This window comes from Lontra canadensis, unplaced genomic scaffold (assembly GCF_010015895.1).
Source record: "Lontra canadensis isolate GAN:19392208 unplaced genomic scaffold, GSC_riverotter_1.0 scaffold50, whole genome shotgun sequence".
NCBI lineage: Eukaryota > Metazoa > Chordata > Mammalia > Carnivora > Mustelidae > Lontra > Lontra canadensis.
This window is the reverse complement of record NW_022631044.1, coordinates 9,417,801-9,438,619: the sequence shown is the minus strand read 5'-3', so window position 1 is coordinate 9,438,619 and position 20,819 is coordinate 9,417,801. Positions and strand designations below refer to the sequence as shown.

Below are 20,819 nucleotides of genomic sequence, written 5' to 3'. Positions count from 1 at the left end.
AAACTAAAAAAAAAATAAAAAAATAAAAATAAAAAAAAGTAGACTCTGGAAAAGACTCTTCAGCTTTCTTTTCATTGGAACTTGATCCTCACTAAAGCAGAGAAGTGTTAGGACTAACAGCAGATTAAAAAAAAAATCAATGAACTCTTTCAGGCTCTGATCTTTGGCTTGAGAGATAATTATTAAAGAAAGTAAATTATTAGATATATAAGTTGGATATTTTAGATAGCATGAGTGATCAATACTATCTCTTCTCTTACACTTTGTTAATTTAATCAACAGTTACATGCTATATGCTCCCTTCAGAAGGGACAGAAAAGAAGGAAATCAGCATTTACTGAGTGGTTTTCATATGTCAGACACATTATTTTCTTCATCACTTTGCCTTTTCTCCCACCCAGCCTTCTTCATAAAGTACAAACAACCACTTCTGCAATAGACAAATCAATGTAGAATCTTTTTTTTTCATCTTCTCAACTACCTGGAAATTGTGCATTAGTTTTCCTTTTTGTAGAGGAGTGATTCAGGAGAGCATTCAAGTTTCAGAATGACTATTCTGGCCTTGATTCACTGAGGGCACTTGTCTAAGTATTGCGATGGCTGTTTTCATGCAACCCTAATTAAGGAAGTATGTTTCCCATTTCATCCATCCACACTTATCCATTCATCCAGAAGAGCCCCAGGATTATATGTATGAAACATTTGAAGCCCGTCATTTTTTAATAGTTACTAATTCAGCACAAATTTTTTTTAGATTTATTTATTTGAGAGAGCACAGACGTGTTCACGAAACCTGAGCAGGGAGGAGGGGCAGAGGGAGAGGAAGAAGCACACTGCCCACTGAGCAGGGAGCCGGAGGCAGGGCTCCATTCCAGGATCCCGAGATCATAATTTGAACTGAAGGCAGACATTTAACCAACTGGACCATCCAGGTGCCCCAGCACAAATATTTAAAAATTTAAACAAACTTGGGGTGCCTGAGTGGCCCAGTAGGTTACGTGTCCGACTCTTGATTTCAGTTCAGGTCATGATCTCAGGGTCTTGAGATGGAGGCTCAGGGCTCTGTGCTAGGTGGGGAGTCTGCTTGAGAGTCTCTCTACCTTTCTTCTGCTCCTCCCCACTCTCTAAAATAAATAAAATCTTAAAAAAAATTTTTTTTAAACTATCAAGGTCTGTAGTCATTTTTATTGAAAAGGACCCTTAACTGCAATAAAACTCAAGTGAATCTCATTGATTGAAAGACAGAAGTCTCAGAGCACCTGGCTGGCTCAGTCAGTAGATCACACAGCTCTTGATCTGAGGTCATGAGTTCAACCCCCATGCTGAGCATAGAGATTGTCTAATAATAATAAAAAAGACAAGAGTCTCAGTGCCTTATCAGTGAGCTGTGGAAATAAATATCTGTAAGTATAACCTCAACACAGAAAATATCAAGTATGACAGAGGAAAAAAGTAGGCTAGTTCAGAATCTATTTTGATATACCTCCTTGAAACAAAATTTCTAATAATTTTTAAAAATGAGAAATATCGTGCTCAATCAGTAGAGCATGAAACTCTGGATCTTGGGATCCTGAGTTCAAGTCCCACATTGGGCATAGAGCCCATTTAAAAAAAGAAAACAAGACAAAAATATTTAAAAAAAAATCACATGTATGTGTTTTCACGAGCAAAAGGCCAAATCTTCTGGCTGTATTATGATTACATTAATAGCAAATCCTGACTAAACTTTTCCTAATGAAACTACTTTATTGTACATTTATCTGTCCTTGCATTCAAAGTGTGTTGTAGTACTTCATGCATGAATGATAAAAGTATACACAGAAAATAATTATAGCTATTAGTAAAATAGCAGTAGATTTTATAACTTTAGGAAGTGAAAAGCAGTTATCAGGATTTTCTAGTAGTATTTCTTCATATGGCAGAATTTAGATACATGTTGTTTTAAAAGTCTACAAAGAAATTGTGCTAAGTCTGCTTTTTAATCACACTAATAGTGTCTATAAATAATTGAAATTTTAGGGAGACACATCCAGGACTAGTTGTACTGTGACAACTTTTAGTAATCTAGAAAATTGTGAAAATAGTCTGGTTACCTGCAACATAGTACTTAAGGAATGGAGCCTCTGGGTCCCTCCTTTGGAGTAGTTTAAAAAGCCCACCTGGGAATGTTGGAGGGCACATGTTTTTTAAAAACATGGTTTTTGACTTTTGAAGATATAATATGACTGTAAACTTAATTTTTTCTTTTTTTATTGAATTGTATAATTAACATATAACATGAGTTTGTTCTCTGTATCTAAGAGTCTGTTTTCTTGTTTGTCTCTTTTTTACTTTGTTTCTTAAATTCCACTTGAGTGAAATCTTATGGTTTCAGTCTTACTTATTTCATTTAGCATTATACTCTCTAGGTCCATCCATGTTGTCATGCCATCCCTGCCATACAAATGGCATGATCCCATTCTTTTTTTATGGCTGTGCAATATTTATCTATAATTATATCTGTATCTATATGTTCTTCATCCATTCATCTATCAGTAGATTCTTAGGTTGCTTCCATATCTTGGCTATTGTAAATAATGTTGCAATAAACATAGGAATGTATGTATCTTTTTTTTTTTTTTTGCATTCATCTTTTTGAATTAGTGTTTCATTTTCTTTTAAATCTTTTTTTTTTTAAGATTTTATTTATGTATCTGACACAGAGGGAGAGCAAACACAAGCAGAGTAGCGTCAGGCAGAGGGAGAGGGAGAAGCAGGCTCCCCCCTGAGCAGGGAAGCCCAATGTGGGACTCGATCCCAGAACCCTGGGATCATTACCTGAGCTGAAGACAGGCACTTAACCTGCTGAGACACCCAGGTGCCTGTATTATCATTTTCTTTGAATAAATACCTAGTTACTGTAATTATTTGATCGTAGGGTAATGTGGTATATTATTGTGGTTTTGATTTGCATTTTCCTGGTGATTAGTGATGTTGAGCATCTTTTCATTGGTGTTTTGGCCATTTGTATGTCTTCTTCGGAAAAATGTCTATTCAGGTCCTCTGCCCATGACTTTAATTGGATTATTTGTTTTTTGTTGTTGTTGTTGTTGTTTTGGTGTTAGGTTGTATGAGTTCTTTATATAGTTTGAGTATTAACTTCCTTATAGGATATAACATTTGCAAATATCTTATCTCATTCAGTAGGTAGATCTTTTCTGTTTTGTTGATGGCTTCCTTTACTGTCCAAAAGCTTTTGTTTTGGTGTGGTCCCAATAGTTATACTTTTGTTTCCCTTGCCTGAGGAGATATTTCTAGAAAAATGTTTCTATCAAAGAAATTACTACCTTTGTTTTCTTATAGGAGTTTTATGGTTTCATGTCTCACATTTAGGTCTTTAATCCATTTTGAGTTTATTTTCTGTGTGGTGTAAGACAGTGATCCAGTTTCATTCTTTTTCATGTAGCTGTCCAGTTTTCCCAACACCGTTTGTTAAAGAGATTGTCTTTTCCCCATAGTAAATTCTTGTCACTCTTGCCATAGATGGACTATATTAGAAACTACTTTTTATATGAATTGACTATATTGACTATATATGAAACTACTTTATTGTACATTTATCTGTCCTTGCATTTAAAGTGAGTTGTAGTCCTTCATGCATGAATGGTAAAAGTACACACAGAAAACGATTACAGCTATTAGTAAAATAGCAGTAGATTTTGTAACTTTAGGAAGTGAAAAGCAGTTATTTATCAGATTATCTAAGTAGTATTTCTTCATATGGTAGAATTTTTAGGGAATTGTCCAGGACTAGATGGTCTGTGACAACTTTTAGTAATCTAGAAAATTGTGAAAATAGTCTGTCTTTTAACTAACCGTATATATATGTGGTCAAGGTTAGGAAACTAGAGTAGACTGAAAAAGAAATTTGATTACCACTGAAAACCTTTTCAAAGAAAAGATCCTGCCTTCTTCTTACAAACTAATCAAATTCGAAACCCACAGTGTTTGGAATTTTCTGGCTGACCTCAGCTGAAATGAAAATGCCAGGGAGAGGAAGCAGGTGCAGTGATGACAGATTTGTATAGTTCTAGGGTTTTTTGGCTATTGTCAACAAACTTTGGAAGATCAAATCAAGAGCCCTTGAATGTCCTTTGATTAATTTAGAAAGCGAATGGATATGCAGAGGGAAGTAACAATCTTTGCCTCCAAATTTTGGCTGGGGTCCAGCAAAACCTAGAACATACACCTCTTAAATCCAAGTGTGGAGTGCTTTCACATTTTAAATTTCTGTGTTAGAATACTATATTTTGCCAAATTCTTCAGTATATTTAGTTGTCTTGGGATGTTTGGTTAAATGTGGCTGCAGAATAATTTAATTGGTGAATGCCTCCGGTCAGCAGTCTGTTTCTATATGATTTTTTTCTTAATATCTGCTTTATGAGATTTAAATGACACATCATAAATACTACCTATGGTGTGACTTTTCATCTTTTTTAATTTTTTAAAAAGATTTATTTACTTATTTGAGAGAGAGAGAGAGAGCATGAGCTGGAGGGTCAGAGGGAGAGGGAGAGAAAATCTCAAACCAACTCCGTGCTGAGCATGGAGTCCGTGTGGGGGCTTGATCCTAGGACCCCGAGATCACAACTTGAGCTGAAACCAAGAGTTGGATGCTTAACCAACTGTGCCATCAGATTCATTATGCGGCTTTTTCAAGTGTACAATTCATGGGGCACCTGGAGGGCTCAGTCAGTGGAACATGTGACTCTCAGTCTCAGGATTGTACTTTTGAGCCCCACACTGGGTGTAGAGGTTACTTAAAAATAAATGAAGTGTATACTTCAGTGCTTTTTAGTATATTCACAGAGTTGGCACCCATTACTACTATGCAATTTTAGAGCATTTTCATCACTCCCAAAAGAAACCCTATATCCATTAGCAATCACTTCCCCATTTTTCTCTTCCCCAAACCCCTGGCAATCACTAATCTACTTTCATCTCTGTGGTTTTGCCTATTATGGACATTTCATATAAATGGGATTGTATGTGGTCTTTTATGACTGAGCTTTTTTATTTAGCTTACTTTAAAGGTTCATCCATGTTGTACCATCTATCAGTACTTCATTCCTCTTTATGTCTGAATAGCATTCTGTCATATGGATATCCATATCTTGTTTATGCTTCTATCACCTGATGGAATTTGGGTTGTTTCCACTTCATGGCTCTTATGAATCAGACTGCTATGAACACTCATGCACAAATTTTTGTGTAGCCCTGAGTTTTCATTTCTGTCTTGTATATATCTCAGAGTGGAATTGCTGAATTATATGATAACTCTAGGCTTAACATTTTGAGGAACTACACAACTCTTTTCCAAAGTGGATTTTCCTTATTAAGATCCTACCAGTGATGCATCAGGGCTTCCATTTTGCTGCACCCTTACAAGCACTTGTTATTGTCTTTGATTTTAAGTCATCCTCGTGGGCGTGCAGTGGTCTCTCATTATGGTTTTCATTTCCATTTCCCTGATGGCAAATGATGTTGAGCATCTTTTCATATGCTTATAATCATTTATGTATCATTTTTAAAGAAATATCTATTTAAATTTGTTGCCAGTTTGTATTATTTATTTATTTATTTATTTTAAAGATTTTACTTATTTATTTGACAGACAGAGATCACAGGTAGGCAGAGAGGCAGGCAGAGAGAGGAGGAAGCAGGCTCCCTGCTGAGCAGAGAACCTGATGCGGGGCCTCAATCCCAGGACCCTGGGATCATGACCTGAGCCGAAGGCAGAGGCTTTAACCCACTGAGCCATGCAGGTGTCCCTCTGTTGCCAATTTTTAAATTGGATTATTTATTTGTTGTTGAGTCACACAAGCTCCTTATCAAATATGTGACTTGTAAGTATTTTCTCCCATCTGTTGGTAATCTTTAACTTTCTTTTTTTTCCCAAAAAATTTTTAAAATACTTTATTTATTTATATGAGAGACAGAGAAAGCTCGAGCAGCAGTGGGAAGAAGGTGAAGCAGGCTCCCCACTGAGCAGGGAGCCTGACTCGGGACTTGATTCCAGGACCCTGGGTTACTGGGAGCCAAAGACAGACACTTAACCAACTGAACCAACCAGATGCCCCAATCTTTAACTTTCTTAATGGTGTGTCTAAAGTACAAAAGTTTTTAGTTTTGATAAAGCACCATTTTTCTTTGTTGTTCATGCTTTTGTCATCATCTTTAAAAGCCATTGCCAAGCCCAAATTCATAAAGATTTACTCCTGTTTTCTATTAACAGTTTTATAGTTTTAATGGCTAATATTTAGGTTGATAATCCTTTTTGTGCTAATTTTTGTATATGGTGTTTTTGTACTCTTACCTTTCCTAGTGCAATAATAAAATCATTGTGAATCCTGAGTATCTCTCCAAAGAAGGTTCAAAGACCTCAAAATTTACAGTGGAATAGATTGAACTCTTTGGGCTGGATTGCCATTGTAGTTATAAACAATATATTCTAGAAGGAGTAATAAGTTGTATCAATGCTTCTTTTGTTTGTAATTTGTCATAGATAATTTACAAAATGACCCCAGTTGACTGATGATTACTCTCCCCTTTAGAGCTGGGTATAAACAATTGAATTAGGAATTGGTACATTTAGGAATGATATCTTCCATGTTTCTAACCAGACACCATTATGCCTTCATGGGAAGGCATAGACTTCACTATAAACTTTCAATTTTTGGTCGATCATAAAATTAAAGTTAGTTAAATACAATCAGAAGTATCCCAAACTAAATGAATGTAAACTGGCAGAGACACTGTGGAAAATAGTTTGGAGTTTCCTCAAAAAACTAAAAATAGGAAAACCCTATGATCCAGTAATTCCAGTAACTGGGTATTTATCTGAAGAAAATGAAAACACTAATTCAAAAAGATATATGCACTCCTATGTTCATTGCAGCATTGGTTGCAATAGCCAAGATATGGAAGCAACATAAGAGTCTATTGATAAATGAATGGATAAGGAAAATGTGTACACACACACACACACACACACACACACACATATATCATGTAGCCGTAGAAGGATATATAACCCACCCAAAGAAGGATGAGATCATGCCATTTGGGACAACATGGATGGACCTAGAGAGTACAATGCTAAGTGAAATAACTCATATTGCAATCAAAACAAAAATGAAAACAATGAGTAAACAAACAAAAAGCAGAATCAGACCTAAAAATAAAGAAGACAGACTGAAGGTTGCTAGAGCAGGGGGAATAGGGTATGGGAAAAATGGGTGAAGGGGGTAGGAGATACAGGCTTCCAGTTATGTAATAAGTAAGTCACAGGAATAAAAGGCACACCATAAGGAAAATATAAACAATAATGGCCCCAACTGGGGGTGAGGGGGAACCCTTTTAAGCTAATGAAAACTGGATTATCACAATGAAAACAGCTGTTGAGAAATTCTAAATGCCTCTTTCCGATTTTACATACATGTATCCATTTATTAAACACAGGAATTTTTAAAATCACAGAAATAGGGCTGAAGGGATCTTAAGAGTATATACCTTCTAGCTCTTAACCTCCAGATAGCAAAGTTATCATTTTCCCAAAGTTTTCTTGGTTTCATTTCTTGGCTTTCTCAGTTTTGGTTTCTTTCTCAGATGGACTTGTTCTAGTGGAGGTCTCTGGCAGCAAAATAAAATAGTTATCCTTAAAACTGTCAGTCTAAGAGGAAATTGCTTCTCTTTCCTAATCATTCTCCTTCTACCAGTTGTTCCAGAATTGTGTCTGCTTGGCCTGACATGGAGTTGTGTATATAGGTCCATGTATAAGTAAACTTCTCTCTTCCATCCAGAGAAGTTATGTGAACTCCTGGGATGATATCATTGGTAAGTGACTTTGGTTAGTGACACCACTAAACTGTTCTCTGTGTCAGCCCCATCCTACTCTGTGTGCCTCACCATAACTGGCTTGAGTCTCTTCAGACTATGGGGCAATATTGGATTTCTAACATCTCTTTTAATTCTATTTTAGACCATTTCTTATCTTATAAGCTATTTCATGTGCTATAGCTTACAATTTTTATTATGTGTACACTTTTTTTCTCTGAAGTAAGTTTAAATTTCTTGAGGTTTTCAGCTGTGATTTATGTATTTTTATGTGTATTTTTTATGTTTTTATGCATTTTTAAAATGTATTTTTTTTAATTTAACACTTTCTTCCATATAGTAGGCACCTGGCAAATATTTGAGTCACCTGACTTGACACTGAAGCAGAGAACAGAATCCTCCATATAGAATATGAAAATGAGAAGGGAGTCCAATGTGAGCCCCAACCAGAGGATGAAGGGTAAAATACCTAACAGGACCATGAAATTCATGGTTCTAAATCTGAATAAAGCAATTCAAGCACATAAAGAGTACCAGTGAAAACTTATGCTTCTTTTTATGATATAAAATACATACAGAAGACATTCCTAGAATGTTTTGTGAAAGAAGACTCTTCATTCACTCCCCATATGAAGGGTGTCCATGGGCAAAATGGATCCAGGTTCAGAACACAATAGATATATTAGGAGTGGATTTCTTCTAGGGAGAATTTTTATTTTTATCAATATGATTTGTAAAGTTATAGATGAAAAACCTTTAGATAAAGAACATTTTAAAGAGTACATAAAGATATATCTTTAAGACTATAGTTATGCAATTTTAATCATTTTTATAAAAAAACATAAAACATTAAGGGAAAAATTTTTAAAAGATTTTATTTATTTATTTATTTATTTATTTATTTATTTAGAGTGCACAAGAGCATGAACTGAGGCACAGGCAAAGAGATAGGGAAGGAGAGAATCTCAAGCAGACTTCCATGCTAAGCCCAGAGTAAGATGCGGGCTCGGTCTCACAACCCTGAGATCAAGACCTGAGCTAAAATCAAGAGTCGGATGCTTAACTGACTGAACCACCCAGGTATCCCCATTGAGGGAGAATTTTTTTTTTTTTAAAGATTTTATTTATTTATTTGACAGAGAGAGAGAGAGAGAGAATGCACAGCAAGGGGTAACGGCAAAGGGAGAAGCAGGCTCCCTGTTGAGCAGGGAGCCCAGCGCCATGCTGGGCTTGATTCCAGGACTCTGGGATCATGACCTGAGCCCAAGGCAGATGCTTAACTGACTAGGCCACCCAGACGCCCCTAAATAATTGTTACTAACTGATGCAGAATGTGAGCTCCACAAGGGCAGGGGTGTTGTCTGTTGATGTGCTACATTCCTAATTCTTAGCACAGGGCTTTGGGCTTAGTGGTTATTCACAAGATATGTGTTAATACATGAATGGATTTTTTACTAAAATTAGCATCAAAGAAAATTAAAATCATAAAACTATTATTCAGAGGTATACTTCCTGTAGCAAAGTGAGGTACAAGTTCCATTGTTGCCTTAAAGCTCGCAAAAACAGCTGAAAATTATTAATTAATTAATTAATTAAGAGAAAGCAGAATGAACTATTGGCAAAATTATTTGGCCAAATAACATTCCTGGGCATTGCAAGTATCCATAGTACACAATGATGAAGAGCAGTTACTCTCATCATCCACTTTCCAGCATGACATATGAAGAAGGACTCAACAAGTTATTTATTATTGACAACAAACTGCAGGATTTGGGTGATCATTTTGTGAACTGTGGCATAAAGCTGGAGAAGAGGAATGTTTAAAGTAGCTTTGAGTAGCTAGGAAGTATGTTATTACAAGAATAAAAGAAGTTCAGCAGTCACCAATAGGTTTCCTATTTTTGCTTTGGTCATTTGAGGACAGAGTGAGTATTCTAAAGATGATCAAGTTATGACCTCTAAATACATACTTTTTAGCATGCGTTGTGTGAAGAAAGATGTACAAGTACAACATTCTTATTTTCTCCACCAAAGTACAAAAGTACTTGTTATCAGGGAAAGGTGGTCACATATAAGTTTTAGAAGTGAGAAATGGGACACTGATAATGCCAGATAATTATTTCTCACCAAGTATAGCTTAGCAATATGTTCAATATCTAAAATAGACTAAATTTACTTCAGGGATAAAATATATAATAGTTTTAAATGTTGAAGATACCAGTATTTCTTGAGAAGACTGAACTATGGCACAAAACATAACTCTTGCACAACAGTTGACTTTCTTTTTTTGGAGGAAAATATCAGTGATTCATTATTGGGAATACTTAAAGATAGCATCCAAAAGTTGCTACAAAATATGAAGAAATATCCAGCAGATCTCACAATGTCTTCTTTGCTAGCAGGCTATGTTCTACTCTTTGTAGGCCCCGTCACTAATTGGGTGATTTGCTGTAAAAAGAGAGATCTGGAATGATATTGCAGCTCTCTCTGGCTCCCATGTTATTGCCCTTACCCTGGAATTTTTCTTCACCTTGGCTTGCTTAGCAGATTGCCCAAACTGTGCATGAGTTCTACCCTCTGAAACCTGGGTTCAGTCTCCATCTCAACTCATCTGGGACAAGCTCCTGCAAGAAGGCTGCTTTCCTTTGGCCCATGCTTAGTGCCCTCGTAAGTGGGATTCTGCCTGATTTCAGCTAGCTGCTATTTTTTTCCCCACTGTTTGAGATGGAAATACTCTGATTTAATGCCACATGGTGGGTATTCAGTGCCCTCCCAGACTGTGAATTCTTACTGCTTTTCTTTGCCTCTCCTGTCTAACCTTATTATTTCTGAAGATGTTAATTTCATTATCTTGTTCACACTAAATATAATCATCCAGGAATTATTCAGAGGAAGACATTGGCTGGTTGCTCTATCTGGTTACCTGGAATTTATTCCAATTTTTGAAAACATAGAGGAAGCAGAGGTCAGTTTACTTTTTACAATTTATCAAAGACTCAACATTTCATGGGAAATGAACAATAGACTTTGGTCAAGAATCCCTACTGATGTTATAGGAGATAAATATATTGAATTAAGCAAAAACTTTATCAGAATGGGTTCCTAATTCCAACTCAAACCTTTGCTGCAATAGTTCTGGTAATGATCGACTTTTTTTGTGATGTATAAATATCTCACAATTATACCTATCTTGACATACACAGTCTCAGTGTACTGGGACTTCACCATCCCGAGATTATCTCAAGTAATTTGAAAGGTCAGACTGAGAGGGTGGTACAGACCAGCAAGTATACTCTAGAGTCAAGAGTTGTATTTAGCTGGTCCACAATTGGATAGTGGGGCCAATGGTTTATGGATGTCACCCATTCAAATGGTTAATGTCTTTGTGGTGTTGTTGCTACATTTGCAGTATCCACATTTTGAGTATCATCCATGCCTGTAATAATTCTTGAGGATTTCTGAGTTTTCTAATCGTTCAACATATTTCTCCAGATTAACAATAGGAGACTGGCCTATTGAATCATTAAAGGATGCTTTCTATAGACTTGCTTCCATCTATCTGAATTTCAAGGCGGTTAGGGATGCTCCTGTGTCTCCACCAACCAGGTCCAGGTTAGCCTTTCCTAGATGCTATGGAACTGGACAAAATTGGGTTTTTAGCATATAAGTTAGGTTCTGAAATTAGTGTCATCTCAGATTCAGTGTGCGAATGTTCATTATGGTTAACTGTGAAGATTTGTTCATGGGAAACTAGCACAGAAGCAGTTTCACAAAAGGATACTCTCTTTTTGGGTCAAAGATGGTTTTCTTTTCCTTTTTGCTTATTTATTTATGATTTGAAAGAAAGCATGTGCTCACCCAAGGAGGAGAGAGAGAGAGAGAGAGAAAGAGTGTGAGGACGCGCATGGGGGGGTGGGGGGGGGGGGGGGGGGAGTCAGAGGGACAGGGAAAAAAAGGTCTTAAACAGACTCCACATTGAGCATGGAACCCCGGGGCTCGATCTCACGACATTGAGATCATGACCTGAACTGAAACCAAGAGTCAGACGTTAACCAACTGCACCCTGCAGGTGCCCCAAAAGATCGTTTTCTGATGCAGCTTTTCTATGCTTTCATGTCAACCATAGAACTTGGGTCCTATGATGGGGGGGGGAAGGCTGTCTTTTAAGAGAATAAATATTAATGGCTAAGTATTTTGTTAGAATTATTATTTGAGGTTATGTAGGGGGTACAAATATCAATGTAAAAAAAAATTCAGGTTTCCAAGAAGTATAATTTCATTTTTCTATAACTCAACTCAAATTCTCTTTTAGGCTCTGACTTCACAAGGGGTGACAGAGAATAATCATGGTCAATTTGGCAGGGACTGCATCTAAACCGAGGGGGTTTACACAGTAGCAGGGTGTCAGAGGAGGGGGATAGAGTATTCGATCTCTGCTCCTCCTCTACCACTCTGGCTCCCCCAAGATTTCTAATCAGCACCCTTCCTCAATGGCATATATCACCACAAATTGCTGCTGAGTCAATCTTGGCCTATCAGCAAGGCCTCTAGGTCTGGTGGTTTCTGCTGTCTCTGTACCCTTTTGGGTGTCTAGAAATCATCATGTTGGGTTTCCAGAACCTTCATGGTACTATGTAAGGCTTCACTGTCCGTTATGGTAGCTATCAGCCACATGTGCCTATTTAAATTTAAATTAATTAAGATTAAATATTAACACTCCAGTTTCTCGGTTACATTTCAAGTGCTCAATAGCCCCAAGTGGCTAGAGTCTACTACATTGACAGCCAGGTATAGAATATTTTGTTCATCACAGAAAGTTCTATTGAACTGTGCTCTAAAGTCTTGGCTGGACTAGACACACAGTTCAACTTTTTCTTCTCTTTAGGATCTTGCCTCTTCCCTTTGGCCCTAACAAGGAAAAAGAACATTAAGTTATCTCTCTCAACTCTCAGATCCCATAGATAGATCCTGCTCCTTCAGTTGTCCCTTTCCACGGCTGGTGCCAGAATAGAGAATTGTGCAGTAAGTCCTATTCTCAGGGACCCACCAGCATCGAGCTTCTTAGTACTTTCCTCCCAACTCTTCTTCTCCTTCCAGTTCAGGAAATCCATTTCTCTTCTTTACAGAAGGAAGTTTTACTGTTGTCTTTAGCAGTACTGTCCAATAGGAATATAATGTGAGCCATATGTATAATTTAAATTTTTCCCATAGCCACATTAAAAAAGCAAAGTAACAGGTGAAATTAATTTTTAATGTCTTTTATTTAACCCAATGTATCCAAAATATTATAATTTCAACACATAATCAATGTAAAAATTACTTAATAAGATATATTTCATTCTGTTTTACATGTTAAGTCTTTGAAATTAGTGTGTATTTTATACTTACATCACATCTCAGTTTGAACTAGCCATATTCAACTAGCCATATTGAACACTAGTGTTCAGTAGTCACCTGTGGCTAGAGGTTATCCTACTGAACAGTGTAGGTCTCTATAAGGATCCATTTCATTACTCCCTAAAGGGCTAGGATTTTGAACTCAAAAACCAGGGGGAAATTCCCTGTTTCTCTGCATTCTGTTATATTCCTTTCCTGAAACAATGAGCAAAGACCAGCCTACATGAGAATGGGTGAGATGCTGAGAGTGTCTTAGGGTGGGGTCTAGGAGGAGAAAGGCCAATAGGATAAAAAGAAGTACCTAGAAAAACAGCTGCTACAGAGACCATCGGTTAATATTTTGGAAGTATTAGCTTGCCACAGTGAGGTTTTTTTTTTTTTTTTTTGAACATAAGAATTGATGTAGGATCGTCAGGAGTAAATTTGTTTACTATGGGCTTGAAAGAAATAATTTCAGGATGCCTGGGTGGCTCAGTCATTTAAGTGCCCAACTCTTGATTTTGGCTCAGGTCGTGATCTTAGGGTGGTGAGAAAAAGCCCCTCATTGGGCTCTGTGCTGCACATGGAGCCTGCTTGAGATTCTCTCTCTCCCTCTCCCTCTGCCCCACCCCACATACTGTGTCTCTCTTTCTCTCAAATAAATAAATAAATAAATCTTAAAAAGAAAAAAGAAATAATTTCATTAGCAGTTAAAAATTGCAGTAGTGTTGTATACAGTCTAACTGCTATGGTAACTGGAAAATAATGCAAAAGCCTGCAGTGCTATTACTGGGAGTAAATCTTAGTACTGGGACTAAAGCACAGATAAGTTCTATTAGTAGTTAAATCCTGCAATAATACCTTTGACAATTTTTACTGCAAAACTGTAAAGCCTAAATATAAAAATTTTATAACCAGGAATGATCATAATTCAAGCCTTTGGTTGCATTTCATAGACTAGAATCTCCATTTTGGAGGTTTCTGGAACAGTGACTAGCAAAGCTGTTTCATGGAAAATAAGTTCTATATTTTCAAAATTGTCATGGCAAAGAAGATTGGAAGTTTTGAGATGGCATTTTCCACTTGTTTCTTCATATTTCGTCTTCACTATAAGCTTGATGATATTTAAAGCCAAAATTGAAATTATTTTAAATGTTAAATCTTCTGTTAAATGAAACACCTATAAATTTTCGCATTCAACACCTGGGTCAAATGAACAGTACAATCAAAGTAACATACACCCATGAGTTTATTACACACAGATTAAACCTGGGATGGAATGAAGTGATAAATCAAAACCTGAGAAAATAAGGGACTAGAAAAGGGTTTGGGGTGCAGTTTCCCTGTGGAAGTGGGGGGAGGTTCAGAAGGATATATACACTGGTAGGTAGAGAGAATGGGGAGGCCTTAAGGAAAATGTAATTTCCAGCATGCCAGAAGATCTCAGCTAATACATTGTGTGAAAGGTGGTCATGAAGACTGAGAGTAAGTGAATTCTTAGTAATTATTATAAAATCTTGAGTCCACATAAGTTATTGGTTTTCCACTCTTGGCAATTAGTGAGTCAATAAGAGAGGAATAATGTTAAATGCACTGTTTCTTTAGTCTTAAGGTAGTTACGTTCAGTAGCAACAAAGTATTGTCCAAGTATTCTTGAAGGTCTGGTTCTTTTTTCCTTGACTGTTTATGAAACAAACACAATGGTGTACATTATTAATTACCATTTATTGACTGTTTACGATGTATTAAGTTCTTTGCCTACTCATTTTCCATCTTAACATCCTAGAAAGGCAGGCGTGGTTATTTGTTTGACATAATAAGAAGCTGAGACTTACAGAGGTTAAGTAATTTGTGTTATTTTCTTGTATGGGTGCTGAACATCTGTTTCTGAAAACTCTTTTGAGAATAGGGATTGTATCTTTAATATACTGTTAATAGTATTTATATGATCAATACTCAGTGGTTTTCAATAATTTTCAACTAAGCAGATGAAAAAGATCTTAAGATAGTATATATGGAAGATTCTTCAATAAATTTAGTTAGCAGACAGATTATTTAAAAAAAAAAAAAGTTATGAGAGAAGAAGTAGTTGTTTGATGGAGCCTCCAGGAGCCAGCCTTTGAACCTGAGCTCAACAGCAGAACAATGTCAATCTGGTCTTAACTACTTCATTTAAAAATAAAAACTAGGGACATGTGAGTGGCTCAGTTGGTTAAGCCGCTGCCTTCCGCTCAGGTCCTGATCCCAGGGTCCTGGGATTGAGTCCCACATCAGGCTCCTTGCTTGGTGGGGAGCCTGCTTCTCTCTCTGCCTCTGCCTGCTTGTGCTCTCTCTCTCTCTGACAAATAAATAAAATCTTTAAAAATTAATAAAAATAAAAACTATATGTTTATTTTAAAGGGAGTAAGCAAAGGGAGAGGGCACCAAGGCAACTCCCTGCTGAGTGGGGAGCTGGACATGGGGCTTGATCTCAGACCCTGAGATCATGACCTGAGCTGAAATCAGGAGTTGGATGCTTACTCAACTGAGCCACCCAGGTGCCCCATTAATTACTTCATTTTGAACCTCGGCCTCTTCTTAGCTACCTGTGCAGCTAGAATGAAATAGTTTACATCCAAGAAAAATACTTCCCCTAAAAAGAAAAGCTGTCTTAAACGAAACTCTTTGTCAGTCTCTTGAGAAAATTCTCTAGGGGTTGTATACACTCCTCCTTGTTCTTCTTCTTATTCCTCCTCCAAAAAAAAGACGTATTTAAAACTGATTGCTTTTTTATTTTTTAAGATATATTTATTTAGAGAGAGTGCATTGGGCGGCAGGTGTTGGGGGAGGACTAGAGGGAGAGGGAGAGAGATAATCAGACTCCCTGCTGAGCACAGAGCCAGATGCAGGGCTGGATTGCACCACTTTGAGAGCATGACCTGAGCTGAAACCGACTTGGATACTTAACTGGGCGCCACCCAGGCGGCCCCAAACTAATTGCTTTTAAGATAGTTTCTTTACAATAAAGTCTCTCTCTCTCTTTTTAAGGATGAGAAAGAGTATCATATGAAACTAAGCTGACCACATAAGAAAGTTTGAAAAGTTCTGAAGAACAATAAATAGGATGCAAAAACCCTCCTGATCATCATGTGAATTGTTCCTGAAGGGCAACTTAGATTAAAATTGTTTATGACCATTTCTATAAATTAGTCATTAAAAAAACCCCATACACTTAAAGTCTGTTAATGATGCAGACTATATCACCATATGAGATCATAACGGGTGTAAGTTGTAGTGACTTAGTAAACCACTCAGGAAGGATACTTGAGAACTCTTAAGATGTACAGAAAATAAGAATATTATAACCATAATAAATATTATGGTTATCTTAAAAATTAAGACTGTAGCAAAATAAGTGATATCTATGTCCTTTTCTGTAAAATGCACATTGTGTTCTTGGGGTATTTTTTGATCACTTTATTAAAAGTGGAAATAGAATTAGATATTGGATTCCAGCTTTCTGTCTTCCCATCTCTCAGGATTCTCCAATCTCTCTCTCTCCTTTCTCTTGCTCGTGTGTCTATAGATGGGATCAACTCTCACTCACCACTGCCCTCCTGTCCTGTCCTTCAAAGAATCCTTCCCTAGACCCTGATAACTTTCCAGTTACTTTGTCCATTCACTCTGTTCTCCATCCTTAGCAAGATTAACATTGGCCCTTAACTGTTTCCGTGGCCCAGCCTGCTTGTTTTCTTTTCATGTTAGCTACCTTCTCTTTTTTCAGACTGTATGATGATTGCTTATAGGGTGCTCTACTTCTCTGACCATTCCTCCTCAGTCTCTTTTCCAGTTTACTTCGCTTATTCCTTAAATGTTGGGACCGCCACCCTCTCCCCCCATCATTCTTTGCCCTCTTTACACCAAGAGGTCTGTGAACTACCTAAAACTGAAAGCAGATTTTTGAGTTTTATGATAGGATAAATTTCTCTCCTTGGGTTAGTGTCTATAGCTTTCATCATATTCTCAAAAGGATCCTTGGCTTTTTTAACAATGTTAAGTGTCCCTGCCCTCACAGTCTTCTTAGGTTATTTCATCTTCCTCTTTGCCTAGAATCATCCTTTTTATATGCTGGCCACTCCCGAATCAGTTACAGGGGAAAAGAGCAAAGCCAGAAAAATAAAATGCTGAAGAATCAGAACAAAAAGAAATTGCACCACGAACAGTTCGTTTCTAGCTCAGCTTATTGTATCCCGTTGAGGACCAGTAGACTGAACGCTAGGCGTGGGTTGTCAGGGTCATTACTTCAATTTGTCAGGGAAAAAAACCCCAGGAGAAATCGGGTGAAACCAAGGCTGCGTGCGCAAACACCCTGGTTGCTAGTGGCGCGGGAATAGACGCACCCAGCTCCTAGGGTGGGGATAGGAGAGTACAGGAGAGAAAACCACAGCAGCCACGCTATTCACAGCTGCACCGAAGCCATCCCCGGCTCTACTTTCAGACTCCAGCCAGAAACCCCGCCCGGCACCCAGCGCGCCTTTGACCGACATCCACCTTAAGCAACCATCGTCCAGTTCACTATAAACACTCCTTACTCCTCCCGCCTATCTTTTCCCTCTCCAAGCCAGTCAGAAGAGTGGGCGGGATCGTCCCTGCTGGGTTCCAATTTTTTTTTTTTTTTTTTTCAAAAGGGTAGACTGTGCGCCCAGCGTTCCGGCTGGGGGAAAAACACCTCCAGAGCTAAGGGGTGGAGCCAATGTTATGGGCACCCAGGTCGACCAATGAGATGCCCCCACCACTGAAAGGCCCGGCCGCCGAGATGGGCGGGGCACGCGCGGTGCCGAGCCAATGGCGGCGGGGCGGACGGAGGTTGAGCCGCCGTGGGTAGGGTTAGTGTGAGAGGTGCGGCGGGGGAGGTAATGATGATGGTGGCGGAGGAGGAAGGCGGGGGAGGGGGTGGTGGGCACTGAGCGGCGGCTCTGGCAGGGTTTTGTAGGGTGGGGGACGGTCGCGGGGCGACTCCGTCCGGGAGGGGGCGGGCGTGAGGCGCGCCGTCCGCCTGAGGGGCTGCAGACCCCGGCTCCCGCGAGCGCCGCGGCTGGCTCGGCTGTTCCATGTGGCTCCGGCGGGGATGGAGGAGTCGGTGGCGGCGGCGGCGGCTGCTGCTGCGGCGGCGACGGAGGAGCGGCGCTGAGGAGGGAACCGGGCCAGACTGAGCCCGACAGCGGGATTAGAGGTGTGAGGAGGGGGCGGGAGTGGACGTGAGGCGGGGTCGGGGCTTGGGGACCAGGCTGGGGTCTTCTGGCATCGTCTGGGTGACAGGGACCGCAGGCGAGCCACCGCCTGCCCACCGCTGTGGGGCAGGGATCTGGGCTCTGTGCTTGAGGAAAGGAGGCTCCGGTGGACGGTTCCCTTCGAAAGGGGGAGGGAGGCACCCCACCCCGCACCGTGCACTTGCCCTGCTGGTCATTGCTTCACGCCCAGGCAGGAGTTTCCATTTCCCTCCGGTTGGCAGCGAAGGCGGGGAGCCCGAGTGGCCTGGAGCCGGGACCTTGCCCTCCCTTTGCCTTGAGATTTCCCTCCACTCCTCTTTCCCCATCCATTTCCCCCTCCGACTGAACAACAGCATTCCTCCTCGCTCCTTAATTTGTTCCAAGCACATATTCTAGGACTGGAGGCTATTATTTATTAGCTGAAAAACAAAGTTTATTTTGAAATGTTCCACTCCTCCCTCTGACTGGCAGTGGACATTAAACAGCATCCCTAGACTTTCCCGCTCTGCTCGCCTTTCTGTGATGCTAGGAGGGGGAGGTAGGGCCCCGACTTGGCGTTTCTCGATTGTTGTTGATGCTGATTACCTGATGTGTTGCTCCACGTCTTTGGTGTGAATTGTAATTTCTTCCTTGATGTCTTGCATCCTTGATGTTACTGGCTTTTGAGGTTGGTGTTTTGTTTCATTGTTTGAAAAACATGCGGAGAACTGAGGTTGTCTGTTGCAGTGTTATCTAACATGGGTGGTTAGTCACTCCTCATGCTTCTCTCATATTTTTCTCTCTTTGTTTTGCTTTTCAGTCCTCCAGATTACACATCATATAGTCCCCGAGGTGGAATGGTGATGTCTCCATGAGGGAACCTCCTCTCATTCATCCTGTCATGTGTATCATACTGTTCTTGACTGGGCCATTCATCTAAGATGGGATTTACCCTGTGAAACAGGGCGAAGACTTATGGACCCCAAACATCATTTCAAGTTGTAATTGAGTTTTTCAAAGTACAGACATACATGCAGAGCTCTTTTGCTTTGGGCCCTCTGCTTTGTTAAAGCTGCTGTATTGCTAACCCAGAACTGCTCCAGTGACTGACCATCATGGCTTCAGTTTGGAAGAGACTGCAGCGTGTGGGAAAACATGCATCCAAGTTCCAGTTTGTGGCCTCCTACCAGGAGTTGATGGTTGAATGTACCAAGAAATGGTAAGATATGTCTGGGGGTAGAGTTTACTGTGGCCTAAATTCACTGTGGCCTAAAGTCAGCTGACAGCTGACACACCTTTCTGTAGTGCATGGGTGTGTACAGGCTGGGCAGGGAACAGATTACTCTAACAAGTATTGTGGTATACACTGTTGCTGCTGGTACCATCCCTGTGGGTTTTAATTACTGCACTTCAGTATGGCTCAAAGGAGTGTAATTCTGAGAGCTTACTAAGTACAGTAGATTTGGTCTTGAGGTCTTTCATCATTAGTGTTAGCGTAACTTTGATTTTTTTATAATTTGAAGGAGATACAGAGAATGCTATTGAATATTGTAAACATGCATATGTATTATTGTAACATATGCATTTTAATAGAGTTATAATATAGGAATCAATATTCTTGTGGGGTGGTGATAATCTATTTTATTTTGTTCTTGATTTTTCATTTGTCTTGGTTTAAAATAAATAATTTTTCATTATTTTAATAATGGGATGCCAGTCCATAATACAACCTTAGAAATTCTTTTGTGATATGCTTAGTCAGGCAACTGTATTTTATTTTAATTGCCTAATGGGATACATTTCTTGGCCAGACTTAAGGAAGCGATTAGTAGTTTTGGCCTACGATTTGCTTCTTTCTACTTGAGCAAAGTAAATTTAGGGCTTTCTTCTCACTGTCTTGAATGGTAAGCAAGTAAGAGGAAAAGAGTTAATGTTAAGCAAATGGTCCTTTGGATTTTGACTTATTACAGTGTTTAAATAGTATTACTGCGGAAATAAGTCCCATTTTATTGTCCACAAGGACTGTAATCTCATGTCTGTATTATCTCTCTTTTTAACATGCTTTTTATTAGATAAAAAAATAACTTGCTCTGTTCTAGAACTCTTAAAGCATATTTGAGTATTGGGAAACCAGTTTCTGAATGCTTTGCTCTTGGATTTGTTAGGAATGTTATTTTATGTGTAATTCATGAAATGCATGCATTGATTACCTACTTTACACCAGGCACTGTGGCTTTAGAATTGAATATGACATGATCCCCACCCTCAAGGAGCTCACAGTCCAGGGTAATGACAGTCATGTAAATAAATTCACTTATCATGGTACAGTAATACAAATGT

At 38.9% G+C, this 20,819-nt stretch overlaps 1 protein-coding gene across 11 annotated transcripts in view; it reads left to right on the top strand.

Moving 5' to 3' along the window:
• The window catches only part of EHBP1 (EH domain binding protein 1), a 412,862-nt gene that overhangs the window by 65,438 nt on the left and 326,605 nt on the right, over positions 1–20,819 (top strand). For 3 of the 11 annotated variants that reach the window (XM_032873810.1, XM_032873813.1, XM_032873809.1), the window contains exon 2: positions 19,300–19,698. In XM_032873810.1, the coding sequence (XP_032729701.1) occupies positions 19,595–19,698 (104 nt within the window). In that variant the 5' untranslated portion in view covers positions 19,300–19,594. Of the gene's footprint in view, positions 1–18,071; positions 18,144–18,176; positions 18,464–19,299; positions 19,699–20,819 lie in introns of those variants that run through there. The other 8 variants (XM_032873815.1, XM_032873807.1, XM_032873818.1 and 5 more) reach the window with 5 other exon arrangements.